Source organism: Ascidiella aspersa, chromosome 9 (assembly GCF_963924565.1).
Source record: "Ascidiella aspersa chromosome 9, kaAscAspe10.2, whole genome shotgun sequence".
Taxonomy (NCBI): domain Eukaryota; kingdom Metazoa; phylum Chordata; class Ascidiacea; order Phlebobranchia; family Ascidiidae; genus Ascidiella; species Ascidiella aspersa.
In genome coordinates this window covers 26,384,576-26,409,948 of record NC_139455.1, presented here as the reverse complement: position 1 = coordinate 26,409,948, position 25,373 = coordinate 26,384,576, and the positions used below count along the sequence as shown (strand labels likewise).

Here is a 25,373-nt window from a genome sequence, read left to right as displayed (position 1 = left end):
AGGAACTAAAACATAAACCAGGAGCCAACAAACTTTGTTAAACGAAAACTGTAGCGAACTTCAAGAAATTGTCGTATTTTAATAAACTATTAATATTGTAATTTCACAAACACTGCCATAAAATTACCCGGTAGGTCGTGTTTGGAACCACCTCAATAAAGCCACAACTTTTCTGGGTTACAGAGTGCTTTTATTAAATGAGCACAACGACATATTTACATAACAATGGGTTGGACAATCACTTTGTTCCAAATATAACCGCTTCAACAATAGCTTCATTGTTACACAACAAACGAAAGTGGAAAAGGGAAGAAGTGTAAATCGTGGCTTCTGGATAAAAACGCGGGGAAACCCCGGAAGTGAAAGCCATGGAAGAATCTTGAAGAAAAAAGAAAAAAAACAAAGAAATCTCAATTATACAACACTCGCTCCACAAAATACTGAACACCATAAATTATAACAATCGCCTTCATTCGTGAACTCATTTAAAACAATGTGACGTCATAATGAACAAACAGACCGGGTTTGTGTGAAATCAATGATGAAATACAAAAAAATCTTATAAAAAGTTGATTTTAGTAAAAAAGTTTTTACAAATATTTGGTCCATAATGACGTTATAAAGGCACGCTCGGCGCCCTCTAGTGGAATGAATAGGCAAGGAAAAGGGCGCCAAAATAATGGGGATTTCCCAACATAGGATAATAACAAGCAAACAAAAGTTATTGTTTCCATGGAAACCGTTGTCTTCGTCATCGGTGACGTCATTCTCTCCTCACACATGTTCGCGACAATATACTTGTGACGTCAAAAGTGCTCAGGCGACTTGCAGCTTCCCGTGGGCGGGGTTTGGGAAGCACCTCTGTGGGTGGGTGTGGTGGGGGTGTGTCCCCGTGTCAGTAGGGCTGCGCATCCCAGCTTCCGACCAATCAGAAGTGCTCCTGGGAGAGCTCGACCAATGCTCGGGGGAATCTGGGCTCGGAGTCTCGTAGTTCGTTTCAGGCTGCAAGAAAAATAAAGGGTTAGTGGTTTAAAACATTTGCTAGACACTGTCATCTTGTAAAAATGTTTGGGTTATAGAGACCTATATTTGAAAAATGAACTAAACCAATCATATTAAACTAGGAAGTACTGAATGTAATGCATGTGGCAGTCAACTGTCAAATTAATTTAAAATGACTAAATGTGAAACGTTCCAATCAATGAATGTTGCCTCATAATAAAAATTTAAATGCACTCGTGTACCCCCTGCAACATTTTTCAAAAGACCCATGGTTGGGAGCCACTAGTTTTGGGGTTCGAGGGGCAATAAAGTTTTAAGGATAACTTCACTGCGATGTTGGCAAACAAACTTTGTTTAGAGAAAAAAATTAAAACACGTCATTTCCTGCAATACTAGTTGTTGCTATAACAGGCCTACTCACGTGTAAATGCTTGTTGATTGCCTGGGGCATGGAAGGAGGTGAAAGTTCAGACGAGGGCGACATCGTGTGGCTGGGAGGGGTCGGGAACTTGTCAAGGTGACCTTGGATGTCACGTGGTGTCGGGTTGTACATCAGGGTTTGCTGCAACAAAACACAAGTTAGTTTTAAACCACGCTAAATCCGGACAACAACAATATGAGAACATTGTAGCCTATGCTGCGCCTCACTTGCCTAGCGAACATTTATAATGAGGCATGTCCATCTACAACATTTGGCTCTCCTGTTAACTTTAATCCTAAGATATTTTAAGATCTTATTGAAACTTATAACGACCAATGTTGGATAAAACATATCTTTTGCCCGAATAATTCATGATTTGCGGAAATTGTATCTGTTGAGAGTCCTAAAATTAAAGTAGTGCTCTATTTTTGTAGTGTTCTTTAAATTTTGTTATAAAGCCATAAAGCCATAAAGCCAGGGCAGTGTACAGTTGCACACTGTACAATTAAACTTTACCAATACTACGCAGTGCTTTTTTAAAAGTGAATTTTGTTATGACCGCCAAATGTCACAAAAATCTTTATGACGTCACCGATAGTCGGTTGTTACGTGACAATGGTTACCTGTGGCGACGGTTGCATGTAGACTTGTTGTTGTGGATGCATCGGGCGAATATTCTGCTGCATCATCGCTTCGTGGTATCTAAACGACATTGTTACGTCATTAGGGAGTGTTTATGACGTATATTTGGTAAGTGACGTCATGGTAACTCAACCGAGTTTAAACCTTTGGAATCTTAACTTTTTAATGTTTAAATAAATAATGTTGCTTGTAAGTTAATCCGTGACAGTAGGGACTTGTCTCTCACCTTCTTTGTTCGTTGGCGCTGTCGACCCTGATGGTCCGGATAGATTGGTCGGGCACCCCCAGACTTCGAAGGGACGCCATTTGTGAGAGGTTCGGGTGATGGAACTAAACAAAGAAAGTTGGGGGTGAATATCGATCGGACGAACGATACAAAGTGTCGGGCGATATTACTCAAAGCAAGGTGTTTCCTATGGTCGGCTGAACGGTTTTAAATTATGTTCAAACTAAAAACTTAGGTAAGGTATAATAATGTTGTAATAATAATAATGTTGTATAACAATGTTGTAATAGAGAAATCAGGTGGCACTGTATAAAGACAAATTGTATTTGATTCTCGACAAGCTTTGGCACAACCGTGCTTCATCAGGTCAAAGTAGAAATCTTGATGAAGCACGGTTGTGCGAAAGCTTGTCGAGAATCAAATACAATTTGTCTTTATACAGTGCCACCTGATTTCTCTATTTAGAATTAGACAAATACGGCCATATACAAAGAATGTTGTAATATAATCACCTGCTGATTTTGTTGAACCATCATCTCACCGTTAGGAAGCCAAGCTTGGGCGAACTGAATAAAGAGAAAGATCCTGTTATTTTTTGTGTCAACTCTACAAAAAGTTTAGTGTATTTTATATAAGTTGTTTGCTTTATTAGAAAATCTTGTATAGCTACAAACCTCTTCTTAATTATTTTAAAACGAATATTTCGAACACTAATAATACTTTTGTTATGACGCAATGTCAACCTTTGACTGATTCCAACAAACCTGCAAGATCCAATTAAGATTAAAAATCCCTTGAGAAAGATTATGTTTGCAAAATAGATTTACGTACATTATAAGTAATTGTTAAACTTGTTTAGAAAAAAAACTTACACTTATAAATCCTTTCTAAAAGCAACCAATCCAGGTTAGAAATAAGAACCTTTCTACCAACTTACAAACAAACTTGAACTCTACTAACCTGTCCAGGTTGTATTTGTCCGACGCTGAGACCCAGACCGGTGTGACCTCCTGGGCCAAGATGGCCATGGTTCCTGGCAGTGAACATAGCGCCACCTTGTGTTGGCGGGTGGGACAGACGCGGGGGAGTTCCCCCATGATAAGAAAGCATGCGGGCGTCCATACCACTAACGGCGCCATTGCTGCAACAACAACTAAGAGTTAGTCGAAATATTGCAATGTGTGGTTTAAAATACATTTCATTCAAAGTTAGCATTTTTTTAGAATGTCGCACTTTTCACTGGAATTAATTTTAAAGACATTCAAAAAACTTTTTAAAGAAAATTTATAGGTTCTTAAAACTCTAAAATTGATCGCTCGACATGTTTTGAAATTAATTTGGAAACAAAAGAGTAGAAATGCTTCGTCAATACAGCAGTCCTACTACCGGAACTTTTCTATAAGTTAAAGCACACAGTATTATAGAAATAAAAATCCTCTAGCAATTAAAGCGTTTAGCGCCATTCAACCTAAAGAAGGCGACTTAAAAAGTTTGCCAAACGTTGGTTAACCATTACAATTACCAGAGGAGCTGTTTTTGGGTATTACTATGCCTGATATTAACAGCTTATATATAGTACACTTTGTTATAAAACACAATCTTTCTTCGATGTTGAAGCTGTGCAGATGTAAAGCAATAGGTTGAGGGAATTTGACCAATATACACGATATTTAAAGCACCAAATAAGAAACTTAAACCTGGATCATACAAATAAATCAAAACACGATTTGCTAAACTTCAAATATTTCACTTAAAAAAGAAATTAAAACTTTTGCCGATTTTTGCCTTTTGTTAGTAAGCTTACAAGGGTAATCCCCTAAATGAAAAGTGTAGCCATGCAAACTTAATGTGTAGCGGTTTAGGGGCTTTTATCTCACGTGACTGTGGCGGGGTTGAGTTTACGGAGTCGGATCGGGGGCAACCGGCCACTAGATGTCTCCAACATTAGCAACTCAGTGAACCTGGCCAACATTTACTCGTTCAAAAGATTTTGCTTGTTTCAAAAAAACATTTGCTCACTTTAAAACGAGTGGTAAATCACCAACAACATTTTTTGTTTATTTCTGGTTTAGTCGGTGAAATATTTCGCTCAAGTCACTTTGACCTTTAGTAATAGGAAGCTAAAATTTATCCATAAAAGATCTTCTTTTTATTCGCTTTTTAAACTCTTTTTTTAAAACAAAAACGATTTTTCTCTTAAACGTCATAAAGATCCGGTTGGGAATAATGATGTCCGATGGTGTTTGGGTTGAAGCCGATTCCAAGCTAATATAGGTATTTCTCTAAACGTAATGGTTTCAATCAATAAAGTTGAAATTATCAGGTTAACCAATGGAGGTAACTAAAGTTCTTGACGAATAAGGAAATTATGAAAAAAAATTACTATTAAGACTTTAATTTGAGAGTAAAGAATGACGTCAGTTGGTACCGGAACTTTTTGTCTAAAATATCGGACATAGTTGGGGATTAGCTTTAAAAAGCTTAAACTTGCTAAATGAGGAAACATTCAACTTTTGCCAAACTTCAATAAGTTTTTGCAATTAACTCATCAGCGCCCATGTGCGGTGACTCACCTGAAGTGCTGCGCCCCCTGGTGGTGCCTCTGCATGTGGTGCAAGTGCGCATGCGCGGGGGGAGACATGGTGGATTCGCTGTAGCTAGTTGCGGGCGAGGATAGTGACGCGGTTCCAGGGGAGAGTTCCGACCCTGGGTACATGGGGTGCAGGGGGACTCCCCCAATGTTAGGGGGTGTTCCGTCGCTCTGGGGGGAGATGCTGTCCACTGTGGTGACCGATGAGGGGGGTTGCGACGCTGGGGCTTTCTTCTTTCGTCCCTTACCCTCACCCCTGGCTCCTTGGCGTCGCGGCTTTTTACCATCGTACTCTGCAATAATTAAATGACGTTTGAAAGTTAAATTAGCGTGAATTTAAATAATTTGTATGACTTTTATTTAAATTGTTCTTTTGTTCGTAGAACCCAGAATTCCACGTTTATTATAATTTGAACATTTGTTTGAAACCGTTTGGATAATAATTTGCCAATGCAGGGTTTATTAACATTAACAGCATAAAAGGTAAGTTTAGTTTCAGCAGCATTAAGCAGAACACAAAACGGGTTACAAACCTATTCACAAGCAGATGCATTGTGTGAACGTTCGACAACAACAAAAGGCATTATAACGTCATAATGACACAAATGCGAGGGAATTATCACCAGGGGTAGAAAGTCTTTCACCCCTCTTAAATAACAAGTTCTTGATTTATTTCCAGGGTTTCTTACTTTTAGCGATGTGGGGGAGGTATGGGTCCCTCATCATACCCATGTGCGCCCCCATGTGGCCCTGGTTGAGCGGGGGGCTTCGCACCAAGTTGTACTCGTCAAGCAACTGCACAATATCCGCGTGGAGGCGCTCCTGCGCTATGTCGCGTGGCAACCTGCGTCACAATGGACGATGACGTCATTATATGGGAGGATTTTAACGAAGCAACAATTGTATAAACAATCCCATTTACATTTTCCTAAATTTAACGGAATAAAATATTTTTCCAGCCTTCTTTATTTTGTCGGATTATTTGTAGATTGTGTATATTTTTCTACATCTTAGGAAAAAGGTTAAAAACCTGTTATCTCAGAAAAACTGTTGATAATTTCTCAGAAATATGAATGAGGTCCTTTATTTGTTTTTAACAAAACAACAATTGTAAATACAAACTTATTTATTTAACCTAGGGGTTGTAACAAAGCAATGATTGTAAAACCATCAATAGTTTCCTGAAATCCAAGGTTTACATTTTAGAAAACTACTTGTTCTACCCAGCAAAGCGTGTTTATTTTTGAGTGGCAGTCCTGTGTATATACCCTTATACGAGTTGACCCTTGACCCCTCACCTGTCCATATGATCTGTGACGTCACGGTTTGCGTAGTGGTCAAGCAGGACCCTGACAGCCTCGTAGCTGCCCTCCCTGGCTGCCAGGTACAAGGGTGTCTCTTCCCTCTCTGTTTGTGCGTCTCTGTTGCATCCAGCCCTCAGTAATGTTCCAACAACATCCACGTTGTTGACAGCTGAAGCCCAGTGGAGAGCCGACTTGCCTGCAACAATAACATAGGGTTAGGAGTGGATATAATTAAACAACAAACTTTAAATCAACAAACTTTTAAACCAAGTTTTCATCGCTTGTGCGGGTTCGCGTAGGATAGATTTATTGCAATGTCAATATAAATTTAACCTTTTTCTAAAAACTTAGATAAAAAAGCAATAATATTCGATAAACCCGACATTTTGTTTACAAAGGTTGCGAGAATACCTCCTGCCATCACCAGTGTGAAAATAGAAGTGAAGATAAAGCGATTTTCGATTTCTTAAACGAATTGCACAAAACTTGAGCCATTTTGGTTCGAATATCTCTATGCATCGCAGACATATCATCTAATACGAGTTGTACATGTTACGTCATTAGTGGTGACGTCACCGTACCGTGATCGTCGACGGCGTTGACGTCAGCATGTGCGTGGATGAGTTCTTCCACCATCCCTTCAACGGCGAGTCTTGCAGCAAGAATCATCGGGGTTGTTCCATCGTTGCTCCTAAATGACAAAGTTGCGCATGGTGAGTGTTTAACACAAGGGTCTTACTGGGGCAGGCGGGACGGTTGTCAATTCCCTGATTGAGATCTTGGTGTATTAAGAAGCAAGACTTTTTTGAAACATAAACACATTAATTGAAAAAACTCTTTGGCGCATTATCTTTGAATGTATTTAGACTAGATTTCAGCTTCATATTTGTTGGGACCAAAAACAATAGGTTTATAAGTTTACTTGTTATAGGACATCAATTTATGACGTCATACCTCATAAATTGGATGCCTGGGCCACTTACGCAATATAAATTTTTTAGGCGGTAAAATAAGATTAAGAACATCTGATTTAACAAAAAGAGTACAAGAGTTTAAAAAACACGAGAGTCCCCTTCAAAACTACCACACGCAATTCACCTTGCGTCGAGGTCGGTCGCCCTGTTCCTCAGCAGTATCTGGAAGACCCCCTGAGCGTCGGCTGCCACCGCGGAGTGCAGGGGGGTTCGGCCCGTCAGGTCCTTCATGTTGGCGTCCGCACCGGCGTCCAACAAACGCTTCGCTGCGTCCGCACGAGCGTAACGGGCCGCTAGGTGGAGCGCCGTCTCACCTGTGACGTAACAATGTTTGTGTGACGTCATTGTAAGTGGTTGTTGTTCGAGAATTGAGCTATTTACTCGGGTTTAAATTAAGGTTCTACAAAACTTTGAAGTGGGGCAATTACGAGTTTGCCTTGCTTATTAAAAAAAACATAATTTAATCTGAAATTCGTTAAACCAAAATCAGCTACTTTAACATAAATTAAAGGTAAGTTATTAAGTGTTAAAAGTTCTTGGCCGCATTTCATTTCAGGTAAAACCGCAGCCACAAACACTTACTTATCACCAACCGCTCATTGCAGCTCACCTGTCCTGTCGGTCTGAGCACTCAGTGAAGCTCCTTGAAGCAGAAGGCTTGCGATCATACTATCACTTCCCTCGGTCGGGGAAACCCCTTCACCCGTGCTGTCGCCGGATTCCTCATCACTTAACCCAGTCTCGACCCCACTCCCCCTCGTACAAGCCAACATCAGGGGGGTTATGTTGTCTGCGTGATATGACGTCATGTTAGGCGGTGTTATACAACTGAATATCAGGTAAATCAGCTGGAAGTTTCACGAACTCAGTTTATCAGGCCACAATACACTTTCTATTTCACCAACTTCAAGTAAGTTACAACCTTGCTTTATATAAGATTCGTATTTGTGTGTTTTTAGCAGAATATTGCTTGGGGACGTGGCATTACTGTTACGTAATAGTTAGTATTATAATGTTTATGAGCATGACGTCACCCTGACGTACCTGGACCCTTGGCGTCGACGTCGCCATCATTGTGAGGTGGTGGTGTTTGTTCTGTGAGGACATTCGCCGATCCAAGGCGTGACAAGTCAGCGGCGTTAATATGCTGCGGTGTCCACTGACGCGTGTCCACGCATTCGTCACGGCTCGTTGGTTTCGCGTAGAATGGCTCCTGCTCCTGGGACACGTGATAGCGTCCCTTTGTCTCCTCCCACTTATTGAACAATGGAACGCTCGAATCTCCCTGCGTCATCTCACCGTGGGGGTTCATCGCCTATGACACATCACGATTAATACGTGTTACGTCATAATAACACGCGATACGTCACAATTAGTACGTGTTACGTCACAATTATTATATCTTACGTCAGATTTATTATAATGCTACAAATGATTTCAATAATAATTAATGAACAAATTATTAAAATAGTTTTACTACAACGTGACGTCACGTTGTACAGTGGTGACGTCACACTGATGACGTGCTTACCTTCAGGTTGAAGTCGTCCTGTCCAATTGGTTCCCTGCGTTGCTTCTTACTGAGGGAAAACCCCTCGGGTATCCAAAGTGACCCCGACTCCCGTTTTCGCTTCTGGTGGGTGAGGACCCCGATTATCATCAGGACCACAAGGAAACCACCTGGAACAACAAAAACAACATTTAACACTTAGTATGCGCACAGGGGGTGCAATATATTTGCTAACGTACTTTACTTATTTGCTACCGTACCTGCCGCTCCGGCTATATAGGTGTAATCAGCGGGTGGTTCGTTTGTGTCTGTGACGACATCGACGTTTGTGATGTCATAGTCGCTTGACATTGTTGACGTGGCTTCGCGAGCTGCTACATAATAAGCGGCGTCTTTTGTGTCGCGGAAGCAAGTCGCTTCGCTGCTCTGGAGGCATTTCTGCAGGTTCAGCTTCAGGAAAACCTAAAAAGCAGGGGGGTTAGGGGTGCTACTGCGCATGCGCGGGTTCGAACATCTTTCCGAGGTCGGGGGTACAAATCTTAACAAACTTTTAACTCTTATCCTCCTTTAAATTTCCCCAAATACTTTTTATTTCCTTTAATTTTACACTAAACTTTGTCTTGACCTTTTCTTTTTATTTTGACCTTGAACTCACCTTTGACCCGGTTATGACGTCAGAGGCTCGCTTCATACGATTCAATGACGAAGTATGGTTGAAATAATTGAGCAGTGTGACGTCATACTCGGTGGATTTCAACCAACCGAACTTCTCCCAAACAGCGCGACGTTTTCTCGCGATCTGCAACAATGGGTCTATTGTTACGACATTGAAGAGCTTTGTTTAACAAAACGATTTTAAACTTAAGCTAATTTAACAGACGAACTCAACTTAACTTTGAGGCACGATAGTGCTGAGTTTAAGTAGTAAATTACTCTGTCGAGGGGATGTGTTTTAGTGCTAAGTGGTGTACTTAAGAAAAAGTGGTGTACTTAAGAAAAACTTGAGTGCTAAGAGATACTTAAGTGTTAAATTGTTGATTGATGTACTTCAGTGTCGAGTGGTAGCACTGAGTGTTACTTGTTAGGGTTAAAAACCCTTATGTTAACCCTTAGGTAATGTACTTAATAACCAAGTGAATGCTAAGTCACACTTAAGTGCCCACCTGTGAGTACACGGGTTCAATCTTATCCCTCCCATCACTTCCAACTTCCAACTCCACAATACAATGAAGAATGGACCCCATCATCCGCAAGAAGTCGCTCTTCACCAACACGAAAGCGTCCGGCGTCATGTCCAACGTCACCACCTACGTCACACACAAGCACTGTTACGTCACACAAGTACTGTTAAGAAAAATTTTAGGTCATAAAGAACTAAATTTAGATCGCTCGACGTTTTTAAATATAATTATAAAACACAACAGTAGAAATGTCCAATAGCTTAAAAATATTTCATAAAGGCAATTCTAAACACAAATTCCTCGACATTTGGAAAAAGATAGGGTTGATACTTTTCGCAAATAAATTCGAAGCGCTGTTACGTCACGAGTTGTTGTTGCCACAGCAACCACCTACCAGCGTCCCCTTAGCGTCCTGCTCAGGAAAGTCCTTATCACAATCGAGTCCATCATATCCGCAACCGAAAGTATTACAACCCACGTCACAATGGCCATTGTTGTAGTTCTCGTTGCAGTATTCGCGATATCCGGTTCTACAAACAACAAACATCCTTGTTACGTCATAAAACAATATTGTGCTAAAGATGGATACACAAAGGTAAAGTGTCATAAAGTTGCATCACATTGTGTTAACGATTGTAGCAGAGGTTATTGTGACGTCATACTCACGGGCAGGGGTCCTGGGGGGGTCCACAGTCGAACCCATCGAACAAGCACCCCTCATTGTTGCATTGTGGGTCGCACGAGGAGTCGTGGAACAACTTCTGACACTGGAACTCGGGGGGGCATTCCCCCCATGGGTCCCTCACCCCCAACGAACATTCACCCCCGTCGTACTCGCACCCGTACGTGTTGCATTGTTCCTAAACAATAACGCGTGACGTAACAATACATAATAAGCAACAATACAGAAGCATTAAAGTCAATACTTACGTCACACTGGCCGTTCGTCCGCAAGGAGGCGCACTGTGGGATGTTGCACACTTTTTCTGCGGATGAATATTTGTAAAGTTACTAGCGGATGAACACATTAAAATAAAATATTCGGGACAACTTTTAGCGAATTAAGTCTTACTGGACATTTTTTTTATAAAATTTGGTTATTTTATTCTATATTTTGCACATAAACAATTTGCTTGCTGTGCGGTATTGTTTTATCTGGCAGAAACGTGTAAACATTTACATATTACTGGCGGATGAATATTTGCTCACCGTAGACCGTGGGAATTGTGAAGTCGTCACTTCCGGGTCCAGGGGGACTCCCCGGCACATAATATATGCAAGTGTCACCCTTGAAGTCAGCTGCGCAGTAGCATCCCTGCGCACCCCCTGACCCCTCAACACATGTACCCCCGTTGTAACAAACGAGACCCCCCGAACATCGTGACATCACTTCCTCGCAGTTTACGCCCTTGTAACCCTGGCAACAAAACAATACACGTCACAATCGAACCTAAGAACGTCATTGTTACGTCATAGATAGTTAGAAAAACATGTTAGTTGTATGTATTCAACGCTTTGTAATGTTTAGTTAAGTTATGACTTGTTGTTAACAAGAACAGCAATTACGTCAATGTTGCGTCATCACCGCCATTATGACGTCACTCACCGGTTCGCAGTGGCACCTGTACCCCGCAGGTTCCAGGGGGTCGTCGGTACAAACGGCGCCGTTCAGGCAGGGGGTGTTGGCGCAAGTGGTCAGCATCTGGGCGCATGTGGCGCCGGTGTAGCCCTGAACATATGACGTCATTAACCACCACGTCATCAGCACACGTGTGACGTCACACCAAGCGTCAACTCACGGTTTTGCAGTTGCACTGGAACCTGTTGATTCCTTGCACGCAGTCGATGGTGCCTATGACGTCACAAGGGTTTGACAAACACTCGTTGACGTCACCGGTGCATTGTTTCCCCTCGTAGCCGGGGGGGCACTCGCAGGTGAAGTCCCCAACCTGATCCACACACCTACCCCCGTTCTCGCAAGGGTTGGGGGTGCAATCGTCAGTGTTGACGTCACAAAGCACTCCTGGAAACATAATTTAAGAAAAGTTAAAAATATTGAAATGATTGAAAAAAACTTTTTTACGTTAAAATACTTGACACAAGACTTGAAATATACTAAATGCAAAATGCGCCCACAATAAGTGGCTCGGGTTGTTGCTACATATTTATATAAAGTAGGTTAAAAATCAAACTTAATAAGGATCATTTGTTTGTAATTTCGAGAAAACTTAATTAACAAAACAAATCGGGCTTTCAAACATTTCACATCACAACCCCTCCAACAAAATGAATGATGCATATTTGTGCTGACTCACCGCTTGTCCCCACTGGGCAGACGCAAGTGAAGCTGTTCACGCCATCGATGCAAGTACCACCGTTCTCACACTGGTTCGGGATGCACTCGTCCACGTTCACCCCACAGTTGGACCCCTCGAAACCCAGGGGGCACACGCAAGCAAAGCTGGGGAGAAACATTAATATTAACAGGGGACAGAGTTTACGGGCGGCTACTATATCTAAATGTTTTTAAGAATGATCAAATAAATTGTTAAATTGGTTTATTTTGGTAAGACAATTGAACAATGTTATTAACCACGAGAATGGCTGCGAACCATTTTTTATTCCGGAACAATTTCTGGTTAAATACTTATTTCAATTGTTTTATATGTTAAAGTTAACTTACGTATTTATGGTAAAAAAACAAACGAATCTAGTTGCACTTTTATTTGAATTAATATACTGGTATTCATAGAAGTGAAATGTGTTTATCTGATCATCTAAACAAATTGATTTTAGGTTTCTAAGCTTTGTACTTGGTTAGACATTTAATAAAAGGAGTTATATTTACTTCCACCGAAGTTGTCAACTTGCAACTTACCTTCCAGCATAATCCGTGCAGTTTCCATCATTAAGGCACGGGTGTGACTCACACTCGTCTATGTCCACCTCACAATAGCTTCCTGTGTAACCCACCGCGCATGCGCAGTAGTGTGAGTTGCCACTATCACGACAAGTTCCCCCATGTTGGCACAACGCACTCAAGGTCACACCTGCAACATATTCGACCTTGATGTCACTATTTTACCTTCAACCCCAAGTTACACCTTAGGGCGAATGACCTTTATTTAGTTGAATCGTCGCATATTTTTAGCAAATAATTAAAAAATAATAAAATACCAAACAAAAAGAAATTAAAAAAATAAAGATATAAGCTTAATTGATTAACAGTAAAATGTGTATTTATACTACTGCAAAGTGCAAATATTTGACCTTGAATTTAGAATCACAAGATATATTTGACCTTTTGGGGAAAATGACATGGCGAAAGATTTTATATTTGAAGCAACTTTTAAATATGAATAAGCACAGCACATTATCCCACCGACCTTGTTGGGAGGCGGCCACGGCGCACGAAACCCTCGGAATGTCGCAATAAACCCCCGTGAATGCAGGGGGGCAAATGCACGCAAAGCTCGTCCCTGATTGGCTGCACGTTCCACTGTTGGCACACGGGTCGGGCGCGCATTGGTCGATCAACTCCTGCAACACGTGTCGAAAAAATGAACACAAAATATATCACTGTCAAGCACTGTACAGTTGGTTTACTCGTTATCTGGATAAACAACCTGCGCTTGGAACGTTATGCTTTAATATGCTTTTTTCCACAATTTTTCCTAAAACAGTTTTAAATTAAGAACAACGATAAAAATACAGTGAGTCAATTAAAGCAAGTGACACAAAAGTCTGCTTACAAAGAGCACTATTTGATAAATTACTCTAAAAAAAACAATTTTTTGTGCATTTTTCTGTTAATCTACGTTTTCGAGTTTATTGGTTGCGCAGTGACTTACCGCGCAGGTGTTGCCCTGGTAACCGTTGGGGCAATGGCATTGGAATCCGTTGATCACGTGACTGCAGGTGGCGCCGTTCTGGCAAGGTTTGGAAAGACATTCATCGATGTCGGTTTCACAATACAAGCCTAAAAACAATGCTGTGTCACATCTCGATGTGGGTGTTTGCCACAAGACGTTATAAACAACACTAGATCACATATCAGTGTATGTGTGTTCAAAACGGTAGATTACTGCTTGGAACGCCCAGAGTGATTACTGGTGAGTTGAAAATTAGGGTTTTCCGGTGAATTCAAAACTGATTGACCGCCTTACAAATTGAGCACCTTTTAAATTATTATGTTTTAAACCTGGTTAATTCCCGCACCACCCACCTGCGAATCCTGGTCTACAGTTGCACGAATAAGTGTTGACTCGATCCACGCAAGTTCCTCCATTAACACAAGCTCCAGCTTCACACTCATCAACTTCCATCCCACAACTCGCTCCCGTGTAACCAGCCTGAATAACAACAACATTAAGTAAAAGCCTAAACAACTAGTATTTATGTAGAAAGCCTGAATAACAACAACATTAAGTAAAAGCCTAAACAACTAGTATTTATGTAGAAAGCCTGAATAACAACAACATTATGTAAACATAGTTGCTCTGGGAGATATTTTTTATAAATGCAAGCTTTTCTCATATATTTTTTTAAACAATTTCAGTTTTCTGACCCGTACTGAACCAAAAAGACCTGTAGTGACCCCTCATAATACGTAGCGACTCAAGATGCCTTCGCCAGATGTCTCGTAGTAACCCCAGTTGACCGATAGTAACCCCAGTTGACCGGTAGTAACCCCAGTTGACTGGTAGTAACCCCACCTGGCATGTGCATGCGAACGAGTTGACATAATCTGAGCATATTCCCCCGTTGAGGCAAGGATTGCTGGAACATTCATCGATGTCGTGCTCACAAGCAGATCCGGTGAATCCCCTCACGCACAAACACCTGTACGCGTTGACGTCATCCATGCACGTGCCGCCGTTCATACACGGGTCTGTGACGTAATAATACATGGTAACAATGCGATGTCAGCAACAAGAATATTATTTTGAAAAGCTGACTGATGAAAAAATATGGTATTTTAAATGGTGACGCAACAGTACTCACTAGTGACGTAAAGTACTCACTAGTGACGTAAAGTACTTCATAGTGACGTAACAGTACTTACTTGTGACGCAGTCGTTGATATTGTTCTGACATAGGTTGCCATTATAGCCAGGTAAGCACTGACATGAATATCCAGGTTTTGAGTTCATGCACGTGGCTCCATTCTTGCAAGGAGATTGGATACATTCGTTTATATCGTGCTCACAAGTTGCTCCTGAAGTAAAAGGTGTTAATACAATCACATAACAACGTACAATACACACAAAAGTGATGCACGAGGTCAACGTTATTTTACAATTCGCCGTACAACACATACACTTGATTTCCAGTGCTTGAATTAAACAAATACGGCTTCTTGCGTATATAACCACAATTAGTTACAAGCACTTTCATATTACGTTGGTTGTAACTAACTACTAGACAAAAATTGAAAAACAGCACAAAATTCGGCCAAAAGTATGTTAATATCCCAGGACCATTATAACCCCCACAATTGTGACGTAGTTAGAGTAATCACCTTGGAAGCCCTCTGGGCATCTGCAAGTGAAGCCAAGGAAGTCAGCGGTTGGTTGGCAGGTGGCCAAGTTCCTGCAGGGGGAGGGGTCACATGGGGTCAAGGCAGTTTGGCAGTCAACACCTGCAACAAGTGAATAGTGGTTAGTAGGCAAGGTACAAGGCGTTGTAAGAATAGCACATTAATAAGTAAATACTTTGACACAAACTTGTTATGGTAAAACAATTCTAGAACTACTGGCGATGTACCTGCGGTGTAATTCATTACCGTTTAAATAAACCAAAATACTCGCAAACAAACCAAATTAACCAAAAAACAAGTAAATAAAGCACACACATAAGAATTTTTAAACATTGCTGTAAATAAATCTTTCAAGTTGCGGAGATTAGATTAAAAACACTTAAAAAAGTAAAAAATGACGTTTGTAAATATCGCACTAATCGCTTAGTTAATATTTAAAAGGTTTAACATTTCTTATAAAACTGCAACTAAATGACTTATTTTCTTAAACAGTTAGGTTAGTATGTCCATCTGCATATTACCACAGAGCATATGTTGTATATTCACCTGTGAATCCGGGCAGACAAGCGCACACGTACTTTCCAACCTGGTTGCTGCAAGTTGCTCCGTTCAAACATGGGTTCGGCACACACTCGTTGATGTCGGTCGCACACGTCACACCTGATGACGTCATACAACAGAACAGTGTTAGGCCATTGTGACGTAACGTAACGCAAACATTGAACGATCGCTTTAATGCCTTATTTTTTCAAATAGAATATTTGAAACGTGAAAAAAACGGCTTAGGGCTAATAGTGACGTCACACCAAGATACCTTGTACCCTTGTGACATCCCAAAATTAGGAATTTGGGGATAAGCCATCAAGATAACAACGAGTTTGGTTCACAATGCTTATTTTTTACTTTATCTTTCCTCACCTGTGTAACCAACTTTACACGCGCACACGAAACCATCCACTATGTCGTCACAAACCCCATTGTTGAGGCAGGGGGAACTTCCGCATTCGTCAATGTCGTGCTCGCAGTTTGTTCCCTCATAACCATCGTGACAATTGCACGTGTACCTACGTCACAATAACAAGTTGTTACGTAACAGACAACACATAGAGGTGAATCGAGTTGGGATTTTGTTTGAAATTGTTTTCCGGGATGACGTAACACAGTCAAATGATAACGTCATAAAGTTACGTAAAAACGTGACGTATTTAATATATTAAAAGAGGGAAAACACTTGTATTTTGAGTCGTAATTATTCACCGAAGCATAAAGAGGTGTAGAAGTTGGATGTTAAAAATAAATTCCACAAAATAGTGATTCAAAAACGCTTATTTTCCCTCATGATTATTTGTAAAGCTGTAAAGTCAACTCACTTGTTGATTTGGTCCACACAATCTCCATGGTGACAAGGATTGCCATAACACTCGTCTATATCTGAGTAACACTGTGAGTCGTTGTACCCTGCAACACATTATTGCGTCACTATCACATCACACAACCACGCATTATGACGTCATACCTGGTGGACAATAACAAACGAATCCGTTGAGTCTGTTTTCGCAAGTTCCTCCATTCTTACAAGGATTTGACAAACACTCGTTGATGTCCGCCTCACAATGCACACCTGTGACGTAATAAAGTGGGTGTTATAGATGCGGTTTGTGACGTAATTGAACGGTAATAATATAAAGCAAATATGGGCTTGTTTTAATTAGTGGTTTAGTTATAAAGAAAAACATTTAGTGTTTTAATTCGATTTTGATTTTCCCAACATCAGAACAACTAATAAAATGTTTTGCAAAAATGTTTTTATTCGACGATATCAAAAGTGGAGTGGTGTTGTTGTTTTAATTTGACTTTAGGGGATCGCTAAGAAATTAAGAGACCCCAACTATTCCGTCTGAGTATGTAGACCTACCCGAACTATGCAATCTATGAACTATTTCTTCAAAATAGTTGCTAAGTTACAGAAGTCGGCTATATATATTTTGAGAGAGAAAACAGCACTTACCAGTATATCCATCCTCGCAGGAGCAGGTGTAACTGTTGATGCCATCAACACATGTACCGTGCTGACACGGATTAGACACGCACTCTTCCTGGTTCATTTCACAACTGGAAAAAAAAATTAAAAAATAAGATTTTCAACCATTATTTCAAAAAAGTTTATCTCACAAAGCTTGAAAAAACTAAAACACACTAAACCAATGAAGTCTACAGTTCTTAAACATTTGGTTATAATTTTTTAATTTACTTTATTTAACATTTTATCCTAATTTAATTTTTCTCTCACTTGTTGCCGCTGGTTCCGAGGGGGCAAACGCAATGGTAACCGGCCGTAAGGTCGTTACAAGCACCCCCGTTTTGGCAGGGGTTGGGGTCGCATTCGTTGACCGGGGTCTCACACAATGTTCCTCCATAACCGGGTTGGCACACGCAAGTAAATCTGGGCGGGAAATAATGTTAGGTTGTGAAGTGACACCAACGATTACGGCTTGCGTATCATTAACACACCAAAAAGCCATCGCAGACTCACCGAATGACGTTTAAGTTTTGAGGAGAAACCAGCTTTAGTTTGCCATTTTAGAATCAGGTTGTTTTAAGGTTTGGCAATCGCCAAGAAATTTTAAAATATCGCAACTATTCGGTATGTAAACATACCCATACAGTTAGTACAGAAGTAGACTACTTTATAAGACCGTTGTGGAATTTTTCAATCCTTACAGCAACCTAAAACCTCGTTTTACAAGCACTCTGGTAGTGACTTTGTTGTTAAACCCCCGAAATATAAAATCGTCCCAAACCTGTTAATTCCGTCCTCACAAGTACCGTAGTGACACGGATTGGAAGCGCACTCATCCGTGTTATTCTCGCAGTTCTTGCCCTCGTAACCTTGGCAACAAACACGTGATGACGTAAAGAAGCAAGATAAAACAGGGTGAGAGATTGACAAGAGGGAGCGGGTAAATGTTACAATTAAACTTCAAGCAAAACACAAACCCTCTGGAGCTTATTTTCATGGCTTAGTTAAAGTTAACTGTGCCAAGACAAAAATAGTTCCAAAGATAAAGACAACTTATACTTGTAATAATATACTTATGCCATCGGAAATGATATTGCACAGTCGGCCTAATCAGGATTGCAGCAAGCGAGGCTCAGTGACAGCTAGCCTGTGGTGGGGTTCGAACTCACAACCTCGGTCGTACCGAAGGTTCATGGTTAGAAGGAACATGTGAATACGAAGTTAGTATTTTGTTTCTTACCAGGTTGGCACTTGCAGGTGTAGCCGCTTGTGAGGTCGATGCACTGGAGGTGATTCTGGCAAGGCGTGGAAGCACAATCATCGATGTTCGTCGCGCAATTATCGCCCGTGAATCCTAAAACACGACTGGGTTAGAATCGAATGTTAAAAAATGTTTAGAATGTTTAGAATAGAATGTTCAAACACATTCTAGGTAAAGCTAACATGACTTGAAGAAGTTATTTCAATTATTCCACTAAATTTCTAACCTTTTTAAGAAACAAAGCGATCTATAATAAACAAATTTACCCAAAATACGTCACTCGTGACGACACGCAACAAATACATATGTTTTAAAATTCCAATTCTTAATTTTTATATCCTAATTTTTGAGAAAAATAAAGCGAATCAAATCAACGTGCTGACGTCACACGTGATGACGTGTTACCTGGCAGGCAGTGGCACACGAAGCTGTTTATTCTATCTTCGCACGTTCCATCGTTCATGCAAGGATCCGACGAACATTCATCCACTTCGATCTCGCATTGGTCGCCTGTGTAACCTGGATGTTGTAAAGTACGTGTTAATGACATACAAAGCACACTTACAATTCACATATCGTCGGTAAATAAAGTTGGTGGATGATTGCTGTGTACGTTGTGTGTGGTACAAAGCACTGGGTGTAGGTGTACGAAGTAATAAGCAGGTGTGGACAAACCACAGTTCGCGATACACTGGGGAACACGGGAATTCACGAAAAATGATAATTTTACTGCAAAACTTTTAAAAACGTTTTTTGTGACTTTTGAAAATCATAAAAACCCTTACTGGGGGCCCCTGGGGAAGTTTTAATGGATTAGCGCAACATTTTAAAATTCAGTAAATATTAAATTAAAAATATAAAAAAACACTTTAGATTACAACAAGAATTACCAGCAAATCGCTCTAATTCGTCGGATTAAACTTTATCTAGGTGCCCAAACATGTAGCTAAGTTCCAAGGGTAGCGGGTTCAAACCCCAGTTGCAACAAACCTGACAAGCATATGCAGGTGTACATGGCTCGGTCGTCGAGGCAGGTTGCTTCGTTCTGGCAAGGATTGGAGTCACACTCGTTGATGTTGATGTCGCATGAAGGTCCGGTGTAACCCACAGCACATGAACACGCGTATGTACCAGATAAGTTGATGCAAGTTCCCTCGTGTGAGCATGGCTTGCCTAAAAACAACAACAACTTGTTGGGAGAAGTATAAGACAAAGGTTAAAGAAATGTATTACATTTCAAAAAATGATTTTTAGCCGATGAAAAAATATTGTGGCAATTTAACGCGACTTACCGGTATTAATAATTCGTAAGAGTTGTAACTCATAACAATCTTAATTTTTCAAAAAAAATGTCAAAATTAAACCATAACGCCCGGGCAGAACACACGATTCGTCCCCACCAAATTGTTTTGGCTGTTTACTGATTTGTCTACCGCTAGAGGTCAGTAGGCAGCTAAAGTGTTGTATTTTGCCGAAGTTCGAGTTTTTAAACAGCAAGTAACAATGGATTTTATCTGCTCGTTTTTATTATTGCACTCACCTAGGGAGCATTCATCGACGTCAATCTCACAATGTGTTCCTGTGTATCCATCCATGCAAGTGCATATCGCCTCACCATTGGTTGGGTGGACTTGGCACGAACCACTGTTCTTACACGGGGCTTCCGTGGTCGCACAACCGTCCTCCAAGTGGCACAATATACCTAAAAACAACACGATTAGGGGGTTTAGGGGGTCGTACACCATCGGGGTAGGTAACAATTTCATATATGACGTAATAATATGCAATACAGTACTTATGGGGTAAAACTGAATGAGGTTCAGCAACAAAATACCTAGTTTAGGAGAGGTTTGGGTCGTGGGTGCACGTCACATATATTGATACGTGACGTCACAATCCATAAATTTATAAAAGTAGGGGGTGAAACCGTTCTAAGTTTCAGCAACAAAACAAGTTTCCAATTCAAGGTCGAATGTGGCTCGTTTTATGACCTCTGCCGCTTGTGCAGCGAAGCGTGACACAGGAAACCATCCGAGCTGTGATTGGCCAATCGAGGAAGCAGGTCGATTGTGATGTAAGAAGGGAAACGCGGGCTTCCTTTATTAAAGGCGCTTATTTTTGCTCGCTTTATAAACTGACGAGCTGCTTACTGGAACATTCAGCTGAAGTTGAGGCCATTGTGCGAACGTTCCAATGAAACAATGCACCAAAGTGACGCCACAATTTGGAGTAGAACGTGGAATAATTACTAGGTCCATAAAGAAGGTGAAATTGTTCGGCATATGTCATGTTTTTTAACAAGGTTAATGCTAAAATCTTAACATATTAAAATTATACATTACCTACAAATGACACAATCTATTTAATAAGTTTAAAAGGTTTCATTTTGCTTAAAACCAGCACAAACAACAAGATCTTGGTAGAAACGCTAAACTGTTTATGTTTTTTCTAAAAATCTTTAAAAAATGAGGTGTATTTTTAAACATGAGTAAAATTGAAACGGCACCTCCTTATTCGATAGGTTTTAAATCACCAACACCAGCGCAACAGAGTGGAATAAACATGGAATATTTTGCGATTTCACAAGCAGCGGAATTTGCAGAAATGCTTTATTTGCTTAATCCCTATCAGCTCTTAGTTCCTTCCTCTCATGGGAAGTAGCGGCATGTTTTCATTGTGGTCGCTTGCACAGCGCTGCATTGTGATAAGAGAATGGGGCATTGTTGCGCGCACAGTGAGAAACGCGATTTGTGTCGCTTCTCATAATTATGAACGATGTTGAAAAACATGAAACTAAATAAACGTTGTTTCGCATGAGGGAGGAAACGTCTGCGTTGTAACAAACTGTTGTGTTCGCCGATATTGAATCGCAACTACAGAAGAATGCTGAAATAATCATTTTTTTTTGGTCGGTAGCAAACGTTATTTTAACACAAATCTCATGATTGGATGAGATATCAACAGAAAGTTTGAACAGAAAAGAAAAAATATGTATTTTTTTTAAATACAACCTGTTACGTTTTGTACTAATTAGTCAAAGTATTTTTAGGAGATCCGACGCGTGGTAGCATTTATTTCCCCCAGTGTGAATAACAAAGCAATTTGTTGAATACAGACTATTCAATATTGTTAGTGCTGAGCATCTATAATAACTCACCAGTCTTGCCAGGAGGGCAGATGCACTTGAAAGCTCCCACAAGATCGACACAAGTGGCTCCATGGAAGCAACTCGTAGAAGCACAATCGTTAACGTTGTCGCTGCAGTCATCTCCTGTCCAACCGTTCACACACGAGCAGTGGTACGAACCTACGTCATACATGACGTCATTGTGGTGGACACGCATTTTGCGAAAAAACAAGAATTTTCAAGACCTAATACATGTTTTAAACATAATTGGAAAATATAACAGCTTAAATGTGATGGCCAACACAATAAAAAATACTTTTAAATTGAAAACATGTAAAAACAAATCACTAATGGATGGACATAAAATCAATTTAAAAATGCAAATGCAAATGTAAAATTAAGTTTTTTCGTGGCCTTACAAACTTAAAAAAGAAAGCTAGTTTAAAAATTGCTGACTTAAAAGATTTACTTTTTAGACAACGCTGAAATTTCAACAATGAAAATATTTCTCGAAGCGATGCATTTAATCAATATTAAGTTTAATTTAAGAATAACAGGTCACCCTAAGTTGATTCTTACCGACGCTGTTCTGGCAAGTTGCTCCGTTTTGACACAAATTCATGCCGAGCGAACATTCGTCCACATCAACGTTACAGACCTCACCTGGCAATGTAAGGTGGTTAAGTAAGGGGCACTTCCAGCACGAACAAACTATGTGCAAAGTATAACAACAAATATTTCGAGAGATGGTTTGAAGTAAAAAATAATCCCACAGTTAATTTTTAAGGTTCGTTAAAAATTTTAAGTTTGCGCTGATCTAGAATCCTACAACTCTTTTACAGAAACCAAACGAGATGGTAAAATTGAAGTTGCAAGGAAAAAATACAAATGGCGAATAAATATAATATTAATACCTGACCCAACCAAACCAAAACGCTCACCCTATCCCCAAACAATGTTAGCAATATAAACCCCTGGATTAAAATGTGGTAGGATTCTAGAACAGCGACAACTATTTTATATAAGTATGTTAAAAACATAACATAGTTACAGCAGTAGGTTGCACTTTTATAACGTTCGAGAAATTTAAGAGACAGTTTCGGACTTTACACATTTAAACAACACAGCAGAACTAATTTGAGGTGTCAGATCTCAAAGTTGCAGAACCAGAATCCTGGGCGGTAATCGACTTGTAATTGTCACAATTATCGCCTATTTATTAAAACCATCAATCGACCTTAATTACGATTGTAGGAAAAGCTAGCTCTAGTATTTCCATTTGATCAAAAAACATGCTGTTTCGGCCAAATGTAAAAAGAGGAAAATATTTATTTAAAAATACTAGAAACCAGGTTTCCAACCAACGAAACTGTGAACTTGAAAAAAGTTGGGTAAAATCAACAGCAGAATAGGGTGAAAATGGGGTTTATAGGGGTTAACTCACCGGCCCAGTTGTCGGGGCACTGGCACGAGAAAGTATTGACAGCATCCAAACAAGTGCCGCCATTCTCACACCGGTTCACCGCACAGTCGTCGATGTTCGTCTCACAACTGTCGCCCGTGTAACCTGGGTACGAGTGAACATTAAATAAGAACAGGTGAAAATTATTCGATAGCTTCTGTTGTATTTTACGATACCAAATGACGTCATTATTGAAACAAACAAAAAGATTAAAAGCTTCGGGTCATTTTCCCAGGTTGTTAGGCAAAATTTGTGTCAGCGTAAAATATTTGGTGATTAATCGTTTTTTGTTAAATTGGCCGTACAAAATAAAGTCGTTTCATTGAATAACAAATAAATGGTTTAATATGTAAACTGTTTCCACCAGGCATAGTAACATAAATAAAAAACAGCTCCTCTGGTAATTTTAATTCGAATTATTATCACCAGAGGAGCTGATTTATTGTTTTAAATTCCGATTACAACTTGGTATGAGATCGGCGCTGATACCAACATGCATTATCGGACGGTAACGATACTTTCACTCGATAAAAGGTATCGGCTCCGATCCGATATTATCGGACATCTATAGCTATAACAACAAACAACACCACACGACGTCACTTAGCCTGGTTGTTACGTCACAGTACCTAGTGTGCAAACGCAGGTGAAAGTTGCGGCCACTTCTTGGCAGGTGGCGCCATTCTGACACGAGAGGGCGCCACACACGATGGAGGAGCGCGACATCTGGTGGCGGTTGTTGCGTGTTGTGACCGAACAATCGGTTCCAGTGAAACCGCGCGCGCACTCGCAAGTGTAAGACCCGACTGTGTTCACACAAACTCCGCGGTTCTGGGCAATATTCAGAAAAAAAATGGTTATGAATATTCAATTGTGAAATCCTTAGTTCCAAAATTGGGCTTCGTAGGAAGTTTTACAAGATTTGAATACAAAACAGTTGCCTGGGGTATTTAAATCGTTTATTAAACAAACATAATACAAATGTAAATTAAGTTCACAGAAATAAATATTTCGCAGCATAAAAGATCATCAGTTTTTGTAAAAAGTAAAAGATCGCAGAAAATGCCCAAACAAGAATATTTCTTTTTATTATCTGCGGGAGATTCCTTACAAAAATTGTTTTCTAACGTGGGCAGAAATTTAATTCTCAACAACCTGAGGATGATTGCTGCTGAAATAAACAACTAACTAATAACAAGGTATTATAGAATAAATGCAAGAAAAATACCTTTTTAACAATTAGGTATTTCACTAGTTTATTTTTCTTTAATTTTTCAATCAAACCACTGTTGTTTCCATTGCATCTGAATCGCCATCAGTGTTTATTGTGACATAAACGCGCGTATTATGACGTAACAAACTTGTTGCGAGTTATCAGATGATTTTGATCAGTGGTTTTGCGAAAAGCGATCAAAAGATTAAAATGGAAACAGAAAAAAAAACAAAAAACACATTTAGGCAAAAGTTTTTTTCAAGTATTTATATAATATTTGAATAATTTTCAGTAAATATATATTTCCTAATTCGTTAAAAGCCTACATTTCTTAAACCGAGACTAAAAAGTTGAAATCGCGACTTGATTCGAATTGTGGAAGGATCCTCTTATTCCCCATTATCACGTCACAAAGGACGGACGCTTAGCAACGCGAGAACTCGAGCCAAAAGCGTGCTCGCCCAAGCGTGGAAATAGTGGCTTTAATTGTTGAAAACGCGAGAGACGCCGCGCGGTTCTTGCGCAACTTTCCCACGCTACGCCTGTGCATTGTTACGTCACAGTGGGTGTGCGCGCGCGACGCAACGTCATCAATAAGTAATCGCGCCTCGAACAAGTTCTAGAACATGTGGCGAGCGCGATTCGAAAGATTAAGTCAACATAGAGCTTCTGCATGATGTCAAGAATTAATTTTTTATATTTTATTTCAACAACTTCTACAAAATATAACCTTTTAAACGATTAACCATTGATTTAAACAAAAAAAATTCTTTTAAATCGGCGATTTTTGATTTTTTTCTTGATATAAGACGATGACAGCTTTGAAATAGCGACATGCATCGCGTCGCCAACAATGCGGCATTGTTAGGTTAATTATGCACGAGCGAACGGCTTCATTAAT

The 25,373-nt window shown here is 40.1% G+C and overlaps 1 protein-coding gene across 1 annotated transcript in view; it reads right to left on the bottom strand.

Annotated features, from left to right (window-relative positions):
* Nucleotides 1-175: 175 nt before the first annotated feature.
* Nucleotides 176-25,373, bottom strand: part of LOC146134704 (uncharacterized) — a 37,702-nt gene continuing 12,504 nt past the window's right edge. Inside the window, exons 5-50 of the mRNA XM_083397131.1 lie at nucleotides 23,889-24,090; nucleotides 23,242-23,364; nucleotides 22,377-22,460; nucleotides 21,828-21,977; nucleotides 20,211-20,372; nucleotides 19,661-19,843; nucleotides 19,076-19,189; nucleotides 18,650-18,763; nucleotides 18,191-18,278; nucleotides 17,680-17,832; nucleotides 17,398-17,501; nucleotides 16,906-17,010; nucleotides 16,760-16,847; nucleotides 16,308-16,453; nucleotides 15,936-16,049; nucleotides 15,372-15,491; nucleotides 14,916-15,068; nucleotides 14,566-14,741; nucleotides 14,076-14,202; nucleotides 13,702-13,829; nucleotides 13,237-13,390; nucleotides 12,729-12,900; nucleotides 12,166-12,311; nucleotides 11,650-11,873; nucleotides 11,457-11,579; nucleotides 11,060-11,267; nucleotides 10,781-10,836; nucleotides 10,517-10,710; nucleotides 10,245-10,380; nucleotides 9,833-9,976; nucleotides 9,325-9,468; nucleotides 8,930-9,131; nucleotides 8,691-8,839; nucleotides 8,204-8,474; nucleotides 7,770-7,949; nucleotides 7,284-7,473; nucleotides 6,767-6,876; nucleotides 6,180-6,381; nucleotides 5,571-5,725; nucleotides 4,865-5,174; nucleotides 3,252-3,432; nucleotides 2,804-2,857; nucleotides 2,292-2,395; nucleotides 2,047-2,125; nucleotides 1,424-1,564; nucleotides 176-1,002 (exon numbers count right to left, since the gene is read on the bottom strand). Of these exons, the coding sequence (XP_083253257.1) occupies nucleotides 817-1,002; nucleotides 1,424-1,564; nucleotides 2,047-2,125; nucleotides 2,292-2,395; nucleotides 2,804-2,857; nucleotides 3,252-3,432; nucleotides 4,865-5,174; nucleotides 5,571-5,725; nucleotides 6,180-6,381; nucleotides 6,767-6,876; nucleotides 7,284-7,473; nucleotides 7,770-7,949; nucleotides 8,204-8,474; nucleotides 8,691-8,839; nucleotides 8,930-9,131; nucleotides 9,325-9,468; nucleotides 9,833-9,976; nucleotides 10,245-10,380; nucleotides 10,517-10,710; nucleotides 10,781-10,836; nucleotides 11,060-11,267; nucleotides 11,457-11,579; nucleotides 11,650-11,873; nucleotides 12,166-12,311; nucleotides 12,729-12,900; nucleotides 13,237-13,390; nucleotides 13,702-13,829; nucleotides 14,076-14,202; nucleotides 14,566-14,741; nucleotides 14,916-15,068; nucleotides 15,372-15,491; nucleotides 15,936-16,049; nucleotides 16,308-16,453; nucleotides 16,760-16,847; nucleotides 16,906-17,010; nucleotides 17,398-17,501; nucleotides 17,680-17,832; nucleotides 18,191-18,278; nucleotides 18,650-18,763; nucleotides 19,076-19,189; nucleotides 19,661-19,843; nucleotides 20,211-20,372; nucleotides 21,828-21,977; nucleotides 22,377-22,460; nucleotides 23,242-23,364; nucleotides 23,889-24,090 (6,849 nt within the window). The 3' untranslated portion in view covers nucleotides 176-816. The remainder of the gene's footprint in view (nucleotides 1,003-1,423; nucleotides 1,565-2,046; nucleotides 2,126-2,291; nucleotides 2,396-2,803; nucleotides 2,858-3,251; nucleotides 3,433-4,864; nucleotides 5,175-5,570; nucleotides 5,726-6,179; nucleotides 6,382-6,766; nucleotides 6,877-7,283; nucleotides 7,474-7,769; nucleotides 7,950-8,203; nucleotides 8,475-8,690; nucleotides 8,840-8,929; nucleotides 9,132-9,324; nucleotides 9,469-9,832; nucleotides 9,977-10,244; nucleotides 10,381-10,516; nucleotides 10,711-10,780; nucleotides 10,837-11,059; nucleotides 11,268-11,456; nucleotides 11,580-11,649; nucleotides 11,874-12,165; nucleotides 12,312-12,728; nucleotides 12,901-13,236; nucleotides 13,391-13,701; nucleotides 13,830-14,075; nucleotides 14,203-14,565; nucleotides 14,742-14,915; nucleotides 15,069-15,371; nucleotides 15,492-15,935; nucleotides 16,050-16,307; nucleotides 16,454-16,759; nucleotides 16,848-16,905; nucleotides 17,011-17,397; nucleotides 17,502-17,679; nucleotides 17,833-18,190; nucleotides 18,279-18,649; nucleotides 18,764-19,075; nucleotides 19,190-19,660; nucleotides 19,844-20,210; nucleotides 20,373-21,827; nucleotides 21,978-22,376; nucleotides 22,461-23,241; nucleotides 23,365-23,888; nucleotides 24,091-25,373) is intronic.